General features: G+C 41.7%; 1 protein-coding gene across 3 annotated transcripts in view; it reads right to left on the bottom strand.

Moving 5' to 3' along the window:
* Positions 1–13469, bottom strand: part of pgghg (protein-glucosylgalactosylhydroxylysine glucosidase) — a 44778-nt gene that overhangs the window by 18448 nt on the left and 12861 nt on the right. For 2 of the 3 annotated variants that reach the window (XM_072272375.1, XM_072272376.1), the window contains exons 4-10: positions 12835–13270; positions 11415–11534; positions 9814–9945; positions 4399–4510; positions 3931–4003; positions 2912–3048; positions 1837–1970 (exon numbers count right to left, since the gene is read on the bottom strand). In XM_072272375.1, coding sequence (XP_072128476.1) covers positions 1837–1970; positions 2912–3048; positions 3931–4003; positions 4399–4510; positions 9814–9945; positions 11415–11534; positions 12835–13270 — 1144 coding nt within the window. The remainder of the gene's footprint in view (positions 1–1836; positions 1971–2911; positions 3049–3930; positions 4004–4398; positions 4511–9813; positions 9946–11414; positions 11535–12834; positions 13271–13469) is intronic. The other variant, XM_072272377.1, reaches the window with a different exon arrangement.

Here is a 13469-nt window from a genome sequence, read left to right as displayed (position 1 = left end):
AAGAGCCGGTCACTGACTTCAGGATGGGAAGGGGTGCATATGCTCTTACTTACATCAATGGTGCTGAGGTTTAGAGGGTAGAGAGCTTCAGGTTCCTTGGAGACAATGTCATCAATTACCTGTCCTTGTCCAATTACGTAGATACCATGGATGAGAAATGCACCAGTACCTCTACTTTTCAGGAGGCTAAAGAAATTTGCCATATCTCCCTTAACTCACACCAATTTTTATCTATCCAGATGGAAAGCATCCCATCCCGATGCATCATGGCTGCGCTTGGCAACTGCTAGGCCTAAGACTGCAAGAAACTGCAGAAAGTTGTGGACACAGATCATGGTTCCCTCCATAGACTTCTCACTGACCCAGTAAAGCAGTCAACATAATCAAAGACCCCTACCACCCAAACCTTCACTCTTCCTCCTTTTCCCATCAGGCAGAAAATACAAAAGTCTGAAGGCATGTACACCAGGATAGAAGCTCTCAAAGAGAGCTTATCCTGCTGTTATAAGATCCCCAGTCTGATAAAATGGGCCTCGGTCTACTTCATTATGGCTTTGCACCCTATTGTCCGCTTGCACCACATTTTCTCTGTAACACTTCATCTTGCAATCTGTTATTGCTTCTCCCTTGTACTACCTCAACGTACTGAGATGAAGAAATGCTCTGTAGGGATGGATGGCATGGAAATCAAAAATTTTCCCTGAACCTAGGTTCATGTGACAATGATAAAGCAATTTATTCCATTTATATCCATTGGATTGACAATGCTTCAGAAAAAAAATTCAACCCTAGCATTTGGAATTTCACTGGTCATTTGTCGCATCTCAATCCACTGAATACCTGGTCACCCCATTACAGGAAGGATCTGGATGCTATGAAGAGAGTGCAGAGGAGATTTAGAAGAATGTTGCCTGGACTGAAGAGTGTGCTTTATGAGAATAGGTCGAGTGAACTTGGCCATTTCTCCTTGGAGTGACGGAGGATGAGAGGTGACCCAATAAATCAGAATGAGAATCAGGTTTATTACCACTGGCATATGACATGAAACTTGTTAACTTAGCAGCAACAGTTCAATGCAATACATAATCTAGCAGAGAAAAAAAAATAATAATAATAAATAAAATTTTAAAAAAGGTGCATAAGATGATGAGAGGCATTGATCGTGTGGAGAGCCAGAGGCTTTTTCCCAGGGCTGAAATGGCTAACAGGAGGAGGCATAGTTTTAAGGTGCTTGGAAGTAGGTACCAGGGGGATGTCAGAGCTAAGTTTTTTTAAACAGAGAGTGGTAGATGTGTGGAAAGCACTGCCAGTGACAGTGGTAGAGGGAGATACAACAGGGTCTTTTAAGAGACTCTTAGATAGGTACATGGAGCTTAGAAAAATAGAGGGCTATGTGGTAGGGAATTTCTAGGCAGTTTCTAAAGTAGGTTACATGGTTGGCACACCATTGTGAGCTGAAGGGCCTGTAACGTGCTATAGATTTCTATGTTCTATGAATACAGAAGCTAATCAACTCAATATACTAACAAAGAAAATGGTTTTAATGAAATGTTTTGCTACTTGTTTTATTTATTGGTAAGTTTTCAAGTTGAAGTTTATTGTCATCTGACAGTACATATACATAACCAAACGAAATAACGTTCCTCCAGACCACAGTGCACCCATGAACATATATCACACACAGCACACGATATATGTTTTGTGGGTGCACCATGGTCCGGTGGAAAGTTGTTTCATTATGTGTAGTCAGATGACAATTAACTAAGTTTGACAATAATCTTTTAAAATGGTGTCTCTTCTGTGCCTGTTAAGATCCAGAATTAAACTTGTACTAACCCAGGTCATGGCTGGTCCCTCAGGATCCGTCACAGCTTCATATATTACCAGGTCATTCTTCCGCACCTGAGGACTCATTGGATACATGAGTGGGTAACCTAGCAACACAACATCTGCCTGTTTCACAACATCCCCTGTAATGAAGAAACAGCTACTCACACAAGTTATTTCATTCCTTGTTCGGTGTGCTAAGTATGTGCTGCAGACCAGAGAGAAGGCAATTGGAGCTGTTGGCCAAAGATTTTTCACCCAGACTCATTTTCTGATATGAGACCTGTGTAATCTCTGACTGACAGGCTCACAACTGAAACATCTATTCCATTCTGACCACTGGAAAAGGCACCAGGCCTTAAAGGAACTCCCCCTATGTCAGCTGCATATAGGACTGCTGACTGCCATGGAGGGAGGCATGTCAATGTCTGGGATCTTTTCCCACACTATTATTGAATACTTGTGACGTGTGTGTGCGTGTGCATGTGTGTGCGTGCACACTCGTGCATGTGCATGCACAGGAAGTGAGGAGCGAATGTATTTAGGCACATGTTATATAATGTAATCCATAAACCCAATTTGATACAGCTGGGCTTTTGAAAGAGCTGTTCAGTTAGTATCCACAATTAATCTTGGCCCTCAATTTTTTTGTTCTCCATTCTTCCCTTAGAAAGTTGGGCTTCACTAGATGGTACAGTGATCCTGCAGGAACTGCAGTTGTTTCACAGCTCCAGTAAACTGGACTGAATCCTGACCTCCAGTGCTATTTGGTCGAGCTTGCATATTTTCCCTGTGACCTCATGGGCTCTTCCCAAATGTGCCTGTTTCCTCCCACATTCTAAGGACATGTGGGTTGTTCGAATAATTGCCTACTGCAGATTGCTTCCACTGTAGATAGGTGATTGAAGGACCATACTAGGGGGGTTGGGGGTTGCTGGGAGGGGGCATGTGTAGGTAAAAAGGTCACAGGAGAATAAACTGGATGATAGGATTGCTCTGACAGCTGGATGTGCCAAATGAACTCCATCTGCCATAAGGCAATATGATTGTAAATTAAGGATGTTTAAAATAAATCTTACACCACCTGATTTATATCCATCAAACTCAGGATGATATTGCTTCTCATGGTCAAAAGGCACTTTGATTTTCCCAGCTATTTCCATCCATTCTGATGGAACTTCGATCTGTAGCTTGGACGCCAACTCTGTAGCAAAAAGTAAGCTGGAAAATATGACAGAAGTTCCATTGATTAACTGGAAAATAACGGCAATTAGGAGCAGTGCTGTGTGAAAAAATTCAAAGAATAATCCGAGAAGCTGAATTAATAATCACTAACAATGGAATTTACCAGAAGTACTGAACTCCATTTTAAAGCTCCAAAAGTCAAAAACCACACACACACAGTTCTTCCTTTTGGTCCCAGAGGTACGTTGTTTCATTTAGCTGTATAGATACCCACAGCTGAATAATAATTAAACCTACACTTGAACTTGGGTCCAGAAGACTGGCCCAATCATGACCTGGTTTCTGAGTGTCTGATCTAAGGCCTGGAAAGGATGACATCTGTTACGTCTCAATACCTGGAGGATTGATCTCATTGGATGTGAAGCAAATGCTAAATGGGCTTGGCGTCTAGTGGGCCCCGTATCTGGGCCCAGATTCACTGGATTATAGAGAAGGAGTGAAGTCCTACAGTGGATCTTCACTCCACGGTGCTTCTGCTGGGTGTCACACAGGCTTCCCCTTTTATGGAGTTGCGACAGAGTGGTAGGGGTGACTGGAAGGGTGGGCCACCACGTGGAACAGAGTGGGCGCTGCCAGAATGGCAAGTGTGCTCCAGTCAGTGTTAAAGGTAACCCTGGAGTCAGCGGTCGGGTGCAGGTGGTGCTTCAGCGAGAGAAAGTTATGGGCCAAAAGAAATTATGCTTCCTGAATGCTTGAACTTCAATTCCACCAAATAAATAACACTGAACAAGACATTTCCAACCATCGGTGCTCTCCCCTGTGCTGGATTGACACAATAGAAATTTATCACTCTCATTCTTAAAACTGGTGAATTTGCAAAACGAATACAAATCTCACCGCTCTCTGCTGCACCCTCACCTGTACTTGGCACCCACAGCAGTGAAGGCAGAATTGTTAACATCTGATTGATATTCATCAGGTGGCATCACTCCTTGAAATTAGATAAGATTAAATAATCAGTGACTTGCAAGCACAACATTCAGTATATTCCTAATTTGATTGGATTATTCCCCACAGAATGCTTTAATTAAGTGTATTCCTAACAAATCAGGACACTCACATATCACAGTTTTAGTAGTGTGCTCAGTATAAAATGTAAACCTGATCAAAATCAGGCACAACTCACCCTTTCTAACAAGAGTAGTCATGAGCTTGGGGTTCACAGAAATGTAGAAATTTACACCATAGAAAGAGTTTATTTTATTTATCAAATTCTTTCAGAGCAGTTAGGCTCAAACCTTCATTCTCACAGCTTGTCTGTTAGGATAGATATTGTCAGCATAGAAGAGAATGTAACTTCTGCCTGCAACGTATTACATCTGATACCTTTAATTTCGTAGCACATCTCAGAAGGGTTCCAAGTCACTCGGCTGTGCCAAAATTCAGCAATGCTGCGTACCACATCCCAACCCCCTTCCTTCTGAAAAAACTCCAGGTCCTAAAAAAACAAAGAAAATAAAGTAATTTAAACAAATGGCCAAGAAGTAGCTCATATAAGATCTTGCAAGTACAGGAACACCCAACAGAAAAAAAGTCCTCTTTGAAAGTGCATCTCAAGAGTTGCTCCCTTTAGATAGTTTTTAGAAGAATTTGCAAACTGGAATTATGCATTTCTGAAGGTAAAAGATCAAATAGGTCCATGATAGAATGTAAAATGGGTCCATGTAGATTTGGACGGCAAACGTACTGACGAAGGGTCACGGCCTGAAACGTCGACTGTACCTCTTCCTAGAGATGCTGCCTGGCCTGCTGCATTCACCAGCAACTTTGATGTGTGTTGCTTGAATTTCCAGCATCTGCAGAATTCCTCGTGTTTGCGTTGAACAGCAAATGTTTATTCTTCTCCCTGGGATTTTCAAATGTTACCTACCTAGAGTCATAAAGTTATACAGAACAGATACAGCCTGTCTAGTCTATGCTGAATTGTTCATCTGTCTAGTTGCATCAACTTACACCTTGATCATAGCCCTCTATACCCTTCCCATCCGTGTACCTACCCAAATTCCACTTAAATGTTCAAATCAAACCCACAACTACCATTTCTGTTGGCAGCTCAGTCCACACTTCCACTGCCTTCTGAGTGAAAAAGATCCCCCTACATGATCAATGACAAACAACGTTGATCCCTAAGGCACACCACTAGTCACAGGCCTCCAGTCAGAAAGGCAACCAGCTACTACCACTCTGGCTTCTCCTGTGAAGCCAATATCTAATCCAATTTATTAGCTCATCTTGAATGCCAAGTGGCTGGACCTTCTTGACCAGACTGCGATCCAGGACTTTGATAAAGGCCTTCCTAAAATCCATGCAGACAGTGTCCACTGTTTTTCCTTCATCAACTTTCCTGGCAAACTTCCTTGAAAATCTCTATAAGACTGGTTAGACATGACCTACCATTCACAAAGCCATGCAGACTATCCCTAATTTAATCCCTGTCCATCCAACACTTGTATCTCTGATCCATTAGAATACTTTCCAATAACTTATCCATTACTGATGTCAGGCTCACCAGCCTATAATTTATTAGCCTATTCTTACAGACTTTCTTAAAGAATGAAAGAACATTAGTTATCCTCCAATCCTCCAGTAACGCACCTGTCGCTACGGATGTTTTAAGTATCTCTAACAGGGCCCCAGCAGTTTCTACATTAGCCTTCCACAAGGTCTGAGGGAATGCCCTGGGGATTTCTCCATCCTAATTTGCCTCAAGACACCAAACACCTCCGCCTCCCTAGTCTGTATATGACTTCACTGCTAGTTTTCCTCACCTATAGACTCCGTATCCATCTCCTGAGTAAACACAGATGCAAAAAATATGCAATTAAGATCTCCCACATCTCTTTTGGCTCCACACATAGATGACCACTTTTGAACTTCACGAGGATCAATTTTGTCCGGTGCTATCCTTTTGCGTTTAATATATCTATAGAAACCCTTAGGATTCGCCGTCCTGCTAGAGAAACCTCACGCCGCCTTTTTACTCTCCTGATTTCCCTCAAGTGAGCTCTTGCATTTCTTGTACTCCATCATCACTTCATTTGTTCCTACTTGCCTATACCTGCTATGAACCTTCTTCTTCTTAACCAGGGCCTCAAAATCTCCCTAAACCTATTGTCCTTGATTTCTGTTTTGACAGTTATGTACAAACTCTGCACTCTCAAGATTTCAATTTTGAAGTCATAGTCATTGTCATACTTTATTGATCCCGGGCCTCCCACTTAGCAAGCACACCTTTGCAGAAAACAACTTATGCCAATCCACGCTTGCCAGATCCTTCTGATACCATCCAAATGGCCTTTCTCCAATTTAAAATCTCAACCCAAGGACCAGATGGCATTATGTTCACTAGATCTAAAAGGTGTTCCTATAGACACACTTCTGTCACCTGCCTGTACTGTTCCCTAACAGGAGATCCAATATCACATTCTCTCTAATTGAGAGATCAATATATTGATTAAGGAAGCTTTCCTGAACACATTTTACAAACTCTGTCCTAACCAGTGCTTTTACAATATGTCAATATGTGGTAAGTTAAAATCACCTATTATCATAACCTTATGTTTCTTGCAACTGTCTGCAGTCTTTCTACAAATATGCTCCTCTAACTCCTGCTGACTGTTGGACTGTTTATAATATAATCAGTGCTGCCAGGATAATCAAGGACACGACCCACCCAGCCAACACACTTTTCGTCCCTCTTCCCTCTGGGAGAAGGCTCAGGAGCTTGAAGACTCGTATGGCCAGATTTGGGAACAGCTTCTTTCCAACTGTGATAAAACTGCTGAACGGATCCTGACCCGGATCTGGGCCGTACCCTCCAAATATCCGGACCTGCCTCTTGGTTTTTTTTTGCACTACCTTACTTTCCATTTTTCAATTTTCTATTTATGATTTATAATTTAAATTTTTAATATTTACTATTTGTAATCCAGGGCGCGGGAAGCGCAGAATCAAATATCGCTGTGATGATTGTACATTCTAGTAGCAATTGTTTGGCAACAATAAAGTATAAAGTATAATCCCATTAACATTATTCCATTAAAGGATAATCCCTTTCCTATTTCTCAGTTCTATCAACATAGCCTCAGTATACGAACTCTCCAGTCTGTCCTATCTGAGTACTGCTGTCACATATTCCCTGACTAGTAATAACCTCCCCTATAATCTCTCCCACTCTATCATCTCTACAACAACAGAACCCCGCTACATTGAGCTACCACTAAATCTCACTAATGGCTACAATGTCATAATTCCATGTGCTGATCCCTGCTCTAAACTTACCTGCCTTCCCTACAATATTCCTTCCATTGAAACACACACAACTCAGAACATTAATCCCATGAATTTTGATTCCTGACTTTGAATGTACGCTTAACTCCATCTTTCTCCACAATCACTCCACTATCTGCTCTGGTGCTCTATTGCAATTCCCCAGCAACACTGATTTAACACCCACCTCCTCATGCAGCATTAGCAAATCTTCCTGCAAGGATATTAGTCCCCCTCCAGTTCAGGTAGAAACTATCCTGTCTGTACAAGCTCTACCTTCCCTAGAAGAGAGCCCAATGATGCAAAAGTCGGAAGCCATCCCTCCTTCACCAACACTTCAGCTACCTGTTAAACTATATTATCTTCCTATTTCAGGCCCCATTAGCACGTGGCATGGGTAGTATACTGAGATCATGACTCTGGAGGCCATGACTTTTAACTTAGTACCTAACTCCCTGAAATCACTTTGCAGGACCTCGTCACCCTTCCTACCCATGTTATGGGCACCAACGTGGAACATGACCTCTGGCTGCTCACCCTCCTGCTTAAGAATGCTTCAGACTCAATCCGAGATATCCTCGACTCTGGCACACGAGAGACAACATACCATCTGAGAATCTCGTTCTCATCTACAGAACCTCCTGCCTGTTCTCCTAACTATTGAATACCTGATCACTACAGCTCACCTTTTCTGTCCTTTTACCAGACACCTAACCACTGTGGCTTTCCTCTGCTAGGCCATCCTGCACAACAGTATCCAGAGTGGTGTATCTATTACTGATGGGAACAGCCACAGGATTACCCTGCACTAGCTGCCTATTGCCTTTTCCTCTCCTCACAGTCACCCAGTTACCAATGATGTCTTTCACCTTAGGTGTAACTACCTCCCTGTATCACCTTTCACTCAACCCCAAGCCTCTTGAGTAATCTGAAGTTCATCCAGCGCTAACTCCAATTCCTTAAAACCATCCGTAAGAAGCGGCAGCTAGGTGCACTTCTTGCAGGTGAAGTCATCAGGAAGACTGGAGGTCTCCCTGTCTTCCCACATTCAGCAAGAGGAGCATTCCACTGTTCTGCCTGGCATTCCCATTGCTCCAACTGTGCAATAAGAAAGATATCTCCCTACAGCCTCTCCCTCTCCTCACCAAAGCCTCAACTCCACACTCTAACACTGGCCCACTCCAACAATGGCTGTTCCCACAGTGGCCACTCTGCTTAAACCTAACTTTTTTTTAATTGGCTCTTACCAAGTGCCTAATTACCCCAGGTGCAGAATGTCCCAACTACACCCACTTGCTTCTTTCCAAATCTCGTCCCTGCTACGCAGAACCCACACAATCTGTGACGTGCAGAATGTTCCATCTAACCCCGCTTGCTCCTTTTCAAATCTTGTTCCTGCTATGCACAATCCAATGGTTCCCTGATATCAGTGATACCTCATAGTTGCGTCATTAGTGCATGCAGGCTTACACGTTTCCTGCAAAGCTACATCATTACCAAATGACTTAAACCAGATAATGAGGCAATTTTATTTTTCTCTATAAGCTTGGAAGTTGAGAATACTTTCATACAACCCAACTTGAAAGGTGACCATACAATGGAATTTTATCACAATTATGACTAGTGCAGTAGTATCGTGCCATTGTTGAGGGTTCTCTGTGATCGCAATGTAAACAAACACATGGAGTCCACACGATAAGCACCATAATATCAAAGGCTAATCAAAGCATATTCTGATCTCACTTGCACAAAACTGTCATGTGTATGTGAGAGTCTTACCATTGCTTACATGCTGAAATAGGCATTGAGACCCACATGAGCAATAATTAAGGGGGAAGGGTCTGACCTTATCATTCATGTAAATTTACCGTGAAGAGTATTGTAACTGGCTGCATCACTGTCTAGTATGGGGGAGGGGGCTACTGCACAGGATCAAAGTAAACTGTACAGAGTTGTAAAATTAGTCAGTTCCATCATAGCCTCCGTAGTATTGGTGCACAGGACTTCAAGAGGATCTACCATGGCCTATATTTAAATATTCTACCTCTTGAGTAGAAAATGACTAAACCTTACAGAAAACTATTCTTTAAAAATAAAAAAAACTAGAAATTAGATCCAATAGGACATTGCTGTGATTAGGTGATGTAACCATTACAGATGCTGGGAAATGATGAGTCCAGACATTATCCATGACTCTTGCTCTCAGCAATACGGATTTCACTAAGCAGACCAACTGTGAGACATTTACAGTTTATGATTAGCAAATAGAAAATTCAGAGAAATGCTAAGGGTTAATATAAAGAAGTAAGTCAGACACCCCAGAAATTTAATTGGGATTGAACAGCATTCGACAAGTTCATTTTATATGTTGTCCCCAGAACTGAGACAGTCCTTATTCAAATGGTCCATAGTAACACAGTGATACAAATGATAATCTGCTAAAAAAAAGTGTGCAGAACATACTGAGCTCACCTGGGTGAGATAAAAATACTGTTGAAATGCAAAGCAGATGTCACTGTTGATGTGAATTTCTTTCAATCCATAAATATCTTCGTTACAGACCTCAAATCCAGTCAAGGCGCTTTCCCATGGGTATTTGGCACCCTTACAAAACAAGGCATATTTAATTTCCTTCACAATTTTTATTTGTCATTAAGTAATTATCAATGTCACCAGTAAGAAAAATGAATTGCAGTGAGGTTAAAACAACCATGGTTCTGAATCTGAATCGGTTCTATAGTCAAAGAAGGTTTCTAAAAAAGCTTAGATATTGTTTTCCAAAAAATGCAAGGGAATAAATCATAATCAAGAGAAAATCTGGAGATGCTGGAAATCCACACAACACAAACATTCCAAATCATTCCTGGAATGAAGTGATCAGAACATAGTGACAGAAATGCTACCCAAGTAAGTGTTGGGGCCCATTTTATATTTCCCTAATATTACAACTAAGAGTAATGCCTGCAGATATTATATACAGAACACAAGTATCAGGACTTGCTTTTATTTTCATTTCACTCCATTTAACTATATTCGCTTTCTGGTCTATTTATGTTATACAATTTGAGCAATATGAATAACGAACCAAAGTTTAGTGGACTCTGCTCTCTAAATTTATGGCAAAGAAATTCATTCAACCTATCTAATATATAAGGTTTAAATTAGGACATGATTTGGAGGTACCGTGCAAGGAACTTTATTCCTTCTTGCTAAAAAGTGCATGCGAAAGTTAAACTTCACAGACCATCAGCTCTCTGACCTCCACTTAATTAAGTATTACTGTATAGAGAGAAAGCATTTGAAATATTTCAATAACATCTGTTACGTGAGTAACTCGGGGTAATTCAGCTTGCTGCTCCATGACGTATACTCCACTCTGTGTTGAACTAAGGGTCTGGGGACAGACTCTCTTTGTGGATTTCAGTTCAGAATGCTTTTGCTTACATTTGTTGTTTGTATGATTTGTTTCTTTGTTTTGTGGCTGTCAGTTAGGAGACGAATCTCAAGGTTGTAGAACAGTGGTCCCCAACCTCCAGGCCGTGGACCAACACATTGCCGCGAAGAATGCAGCAGTACAGCGGTAGTCGGAACGCAGCCAGCACATCTTTAAGAAAAAAATGCTGAAATAAACAAGCTAATTATTTACATGCCGGGCGGCACCTATTTGATTAGCTTGTTTATTTCGGGTTTTTTCTTAAAGATGGGCTGGGTGCGTCCTGGCTACCGCTGTACCACTGCATTCTTCGCAGCAATGTATCGGTCCGCGGCCCGGAGGTTGGGGACCACTGTTGTAGAATGTACACATACTTTGATAATAAATGAACTTCGAACTTTTAGGTTCTGGATACAGGTTGGAAAAAAAGAACAGGTGGATGGCAAAATCATCTTGTTAAAATACCCATCTACCTCGTCACTGCAATAGAGTGAACATGCAGGATTGCAAAGAAAAGCACGAATGGGAATCCAGGGCAGAAGAGAAATGGGGAAAACCTAATCACTGATAAATCGTAGGTAAAAGGCTGCAAGTCTGCAATGCCAGGGGTTGCTGGTTTTAAGTGATATCATTTCCTTACCAAGAAACCTTGTTGGGCTGCAATGGACTTGGCAGCAGGGAGTGTTCGAATTCGGTTCTTCAGAAGGGTAGCAGCTAATTCTGGGTAGAATAGAAGCACGATAGGGTACAACCATATTTCCTGAAACAAGCAATGTTAAACATTTAATAGAGAATGACAATTTATATTTGGCACAAGATAATTAATGTCATTAAATAACAGCAGTTATGTCTGGAAGGCACCACCTTCCAGAACCACGGCCACGACCATCTAGGACGAGAACAGCAGATACCTGGGGACACCACCACTTGGAAGTCCCCCTCCAAGTCACTCACCATCCTGACTTGGAAACATATCGCCGTTCCTTCATTGTCGCTGGGTCAAAATCATGGAATTCCCTCTCTAACAGCACTGTGGGTGTACCCACACCTCAGGGACTGGAGCAGTTGAAGAAGGCAGCTCATCACCACCTTCTCAAGGGCAACTAGGGATGGACAACAATAGCTGGCGATGCCCACATCCCGTAAATGAATGCTTTTCTTTAAAAAAAATCACAAATTGGAACAGTCAGTTTATGAGAACAAAAAACTGAGGAAGCTATCCATCTGAAATAACAATAGGAACTGCTGAAAATGCTCGAAGTGTCAGACAGGATCTGCGGAAGCAGAATCACCATTAACATTTCAGGGCAGAAAGGCTGATAATAGTAACAAATGACTTTTCCAATGGTTTAATGTATCACATGACCTGACTGTGAACCTGTCATTTAGAGTCCAATTCATGCATAGTGGATCTCATCCAAACAGAAAACGGTATAATAATAAAGAATGATGTTATTTTGTTCTTCTGCTCCACTGTAAAGATTAAAAAGAAGGGGAATATCAGTGTTGACACAGACAGTGGCCTCGAAACACTAGGCTAATTGGAAGAAATTTGAAAATAGAACGGAAAAAGCTAGAAAAACTCAGCAGGTCAAGAGCATCTTTGTGGGCAAAATGTGCTGAGTTTCCAGTATTTTCTGTTTATCTTTTATTTTTCTAAACCAACTTCAGCCGTAAATCACAGGATTTTGTTTTACCAACATGTCCTAGAAATAATATCTTCTCAGATTCCCAGACTAGAATCTTAAAAAATACCGAATATCTTAAGATAAAATGTACATGTTATTGTTTTTTTTAAATTGCAACTGTCCAGAGGCATCAGCCATAGTCTACTACATCAAATGCTTTGGCTTGTCATTGTCCTTCCATAGCTAGCCCAATTTTCCTAATCCTTATCTCACCTACGACAGAAACGGCAATAATGCCAATAAAATTGAAGTAAGCTTAATCTAGCATCATCTAGTCACTGAGCACTCAGCCACTGCAGTGGGGAGAAAGATATTGTCATATATCCTACATATTTTAAATAAATGAGCTGGCTCTTCACCAAAATCTCCTACCTGATCCCAGAAGATGTGCCCAAAGTAATCTTCTCCTTTCCCCCCATTGGAGAGACCCCCAGGACTTAGACCAATGTACTGAAAGTCTGTAGGTTTCCCTGGGGGGAGGGCACTAAGCACGTAGTACAGGCATCCATGCAGCACCCGGTTTAGCCTCCCACATCCTCTCAAATTGATGCAGCTCTGCCTCCACAATGTGGTCCAAGCTAACACATGTGATGAGTAAAGTTGATTTGACTGCACCAGGGTCTGTCCTTCCACAAAGCACTCCTTAACTCGCTCTTCTGTGTCAGCTACTGCAGTCAGGAATACCCAAGACCTACTCTGCTCGGTAGGCAGCAGCGTCAGGGACTCCGGAAGTGGCATCAAGATCATATGAACACTTTGCCTTGCAGCACCTTTGACCTCTGGGGTAATTGTTTCTCCATGGATGTACCTACATTACAAAGAAAATCGGTAAGGAAAATCTATATGACTAGACTTAAAGTAAACGAGTCACCTGGCCTGGGTGGGGCTCATCTTAGGTTGAAGAGCAAGGTAATTGCATACAAACTTAACCAAAATTTGACATTTCAATGGGGTTTTGTAATATAAAATGCTCAAAGTAATCAACTGTACAAAGACTGGGGAAAAGC

This window comes from Mobula birostris, chromosome 11, assembly GCF_030028105.1.
Source record: "Mobula birostris isolate sMobBir1 chromosome 11, sMobBir1.hap1, whole genome shotgun sequence".
Taxonomy (NCBI): Eukaryota; Metazoa; Chordata; class Chondrichthyes; order Myliobatiformes; family Myliobatidae; genus Mobula; species Mobula birostris.
The sequence above is the reverse complement of the archived record's forward strand: the minus strand, read 5'-3'. Positions and strand labels throughout refer to the sequence as shown.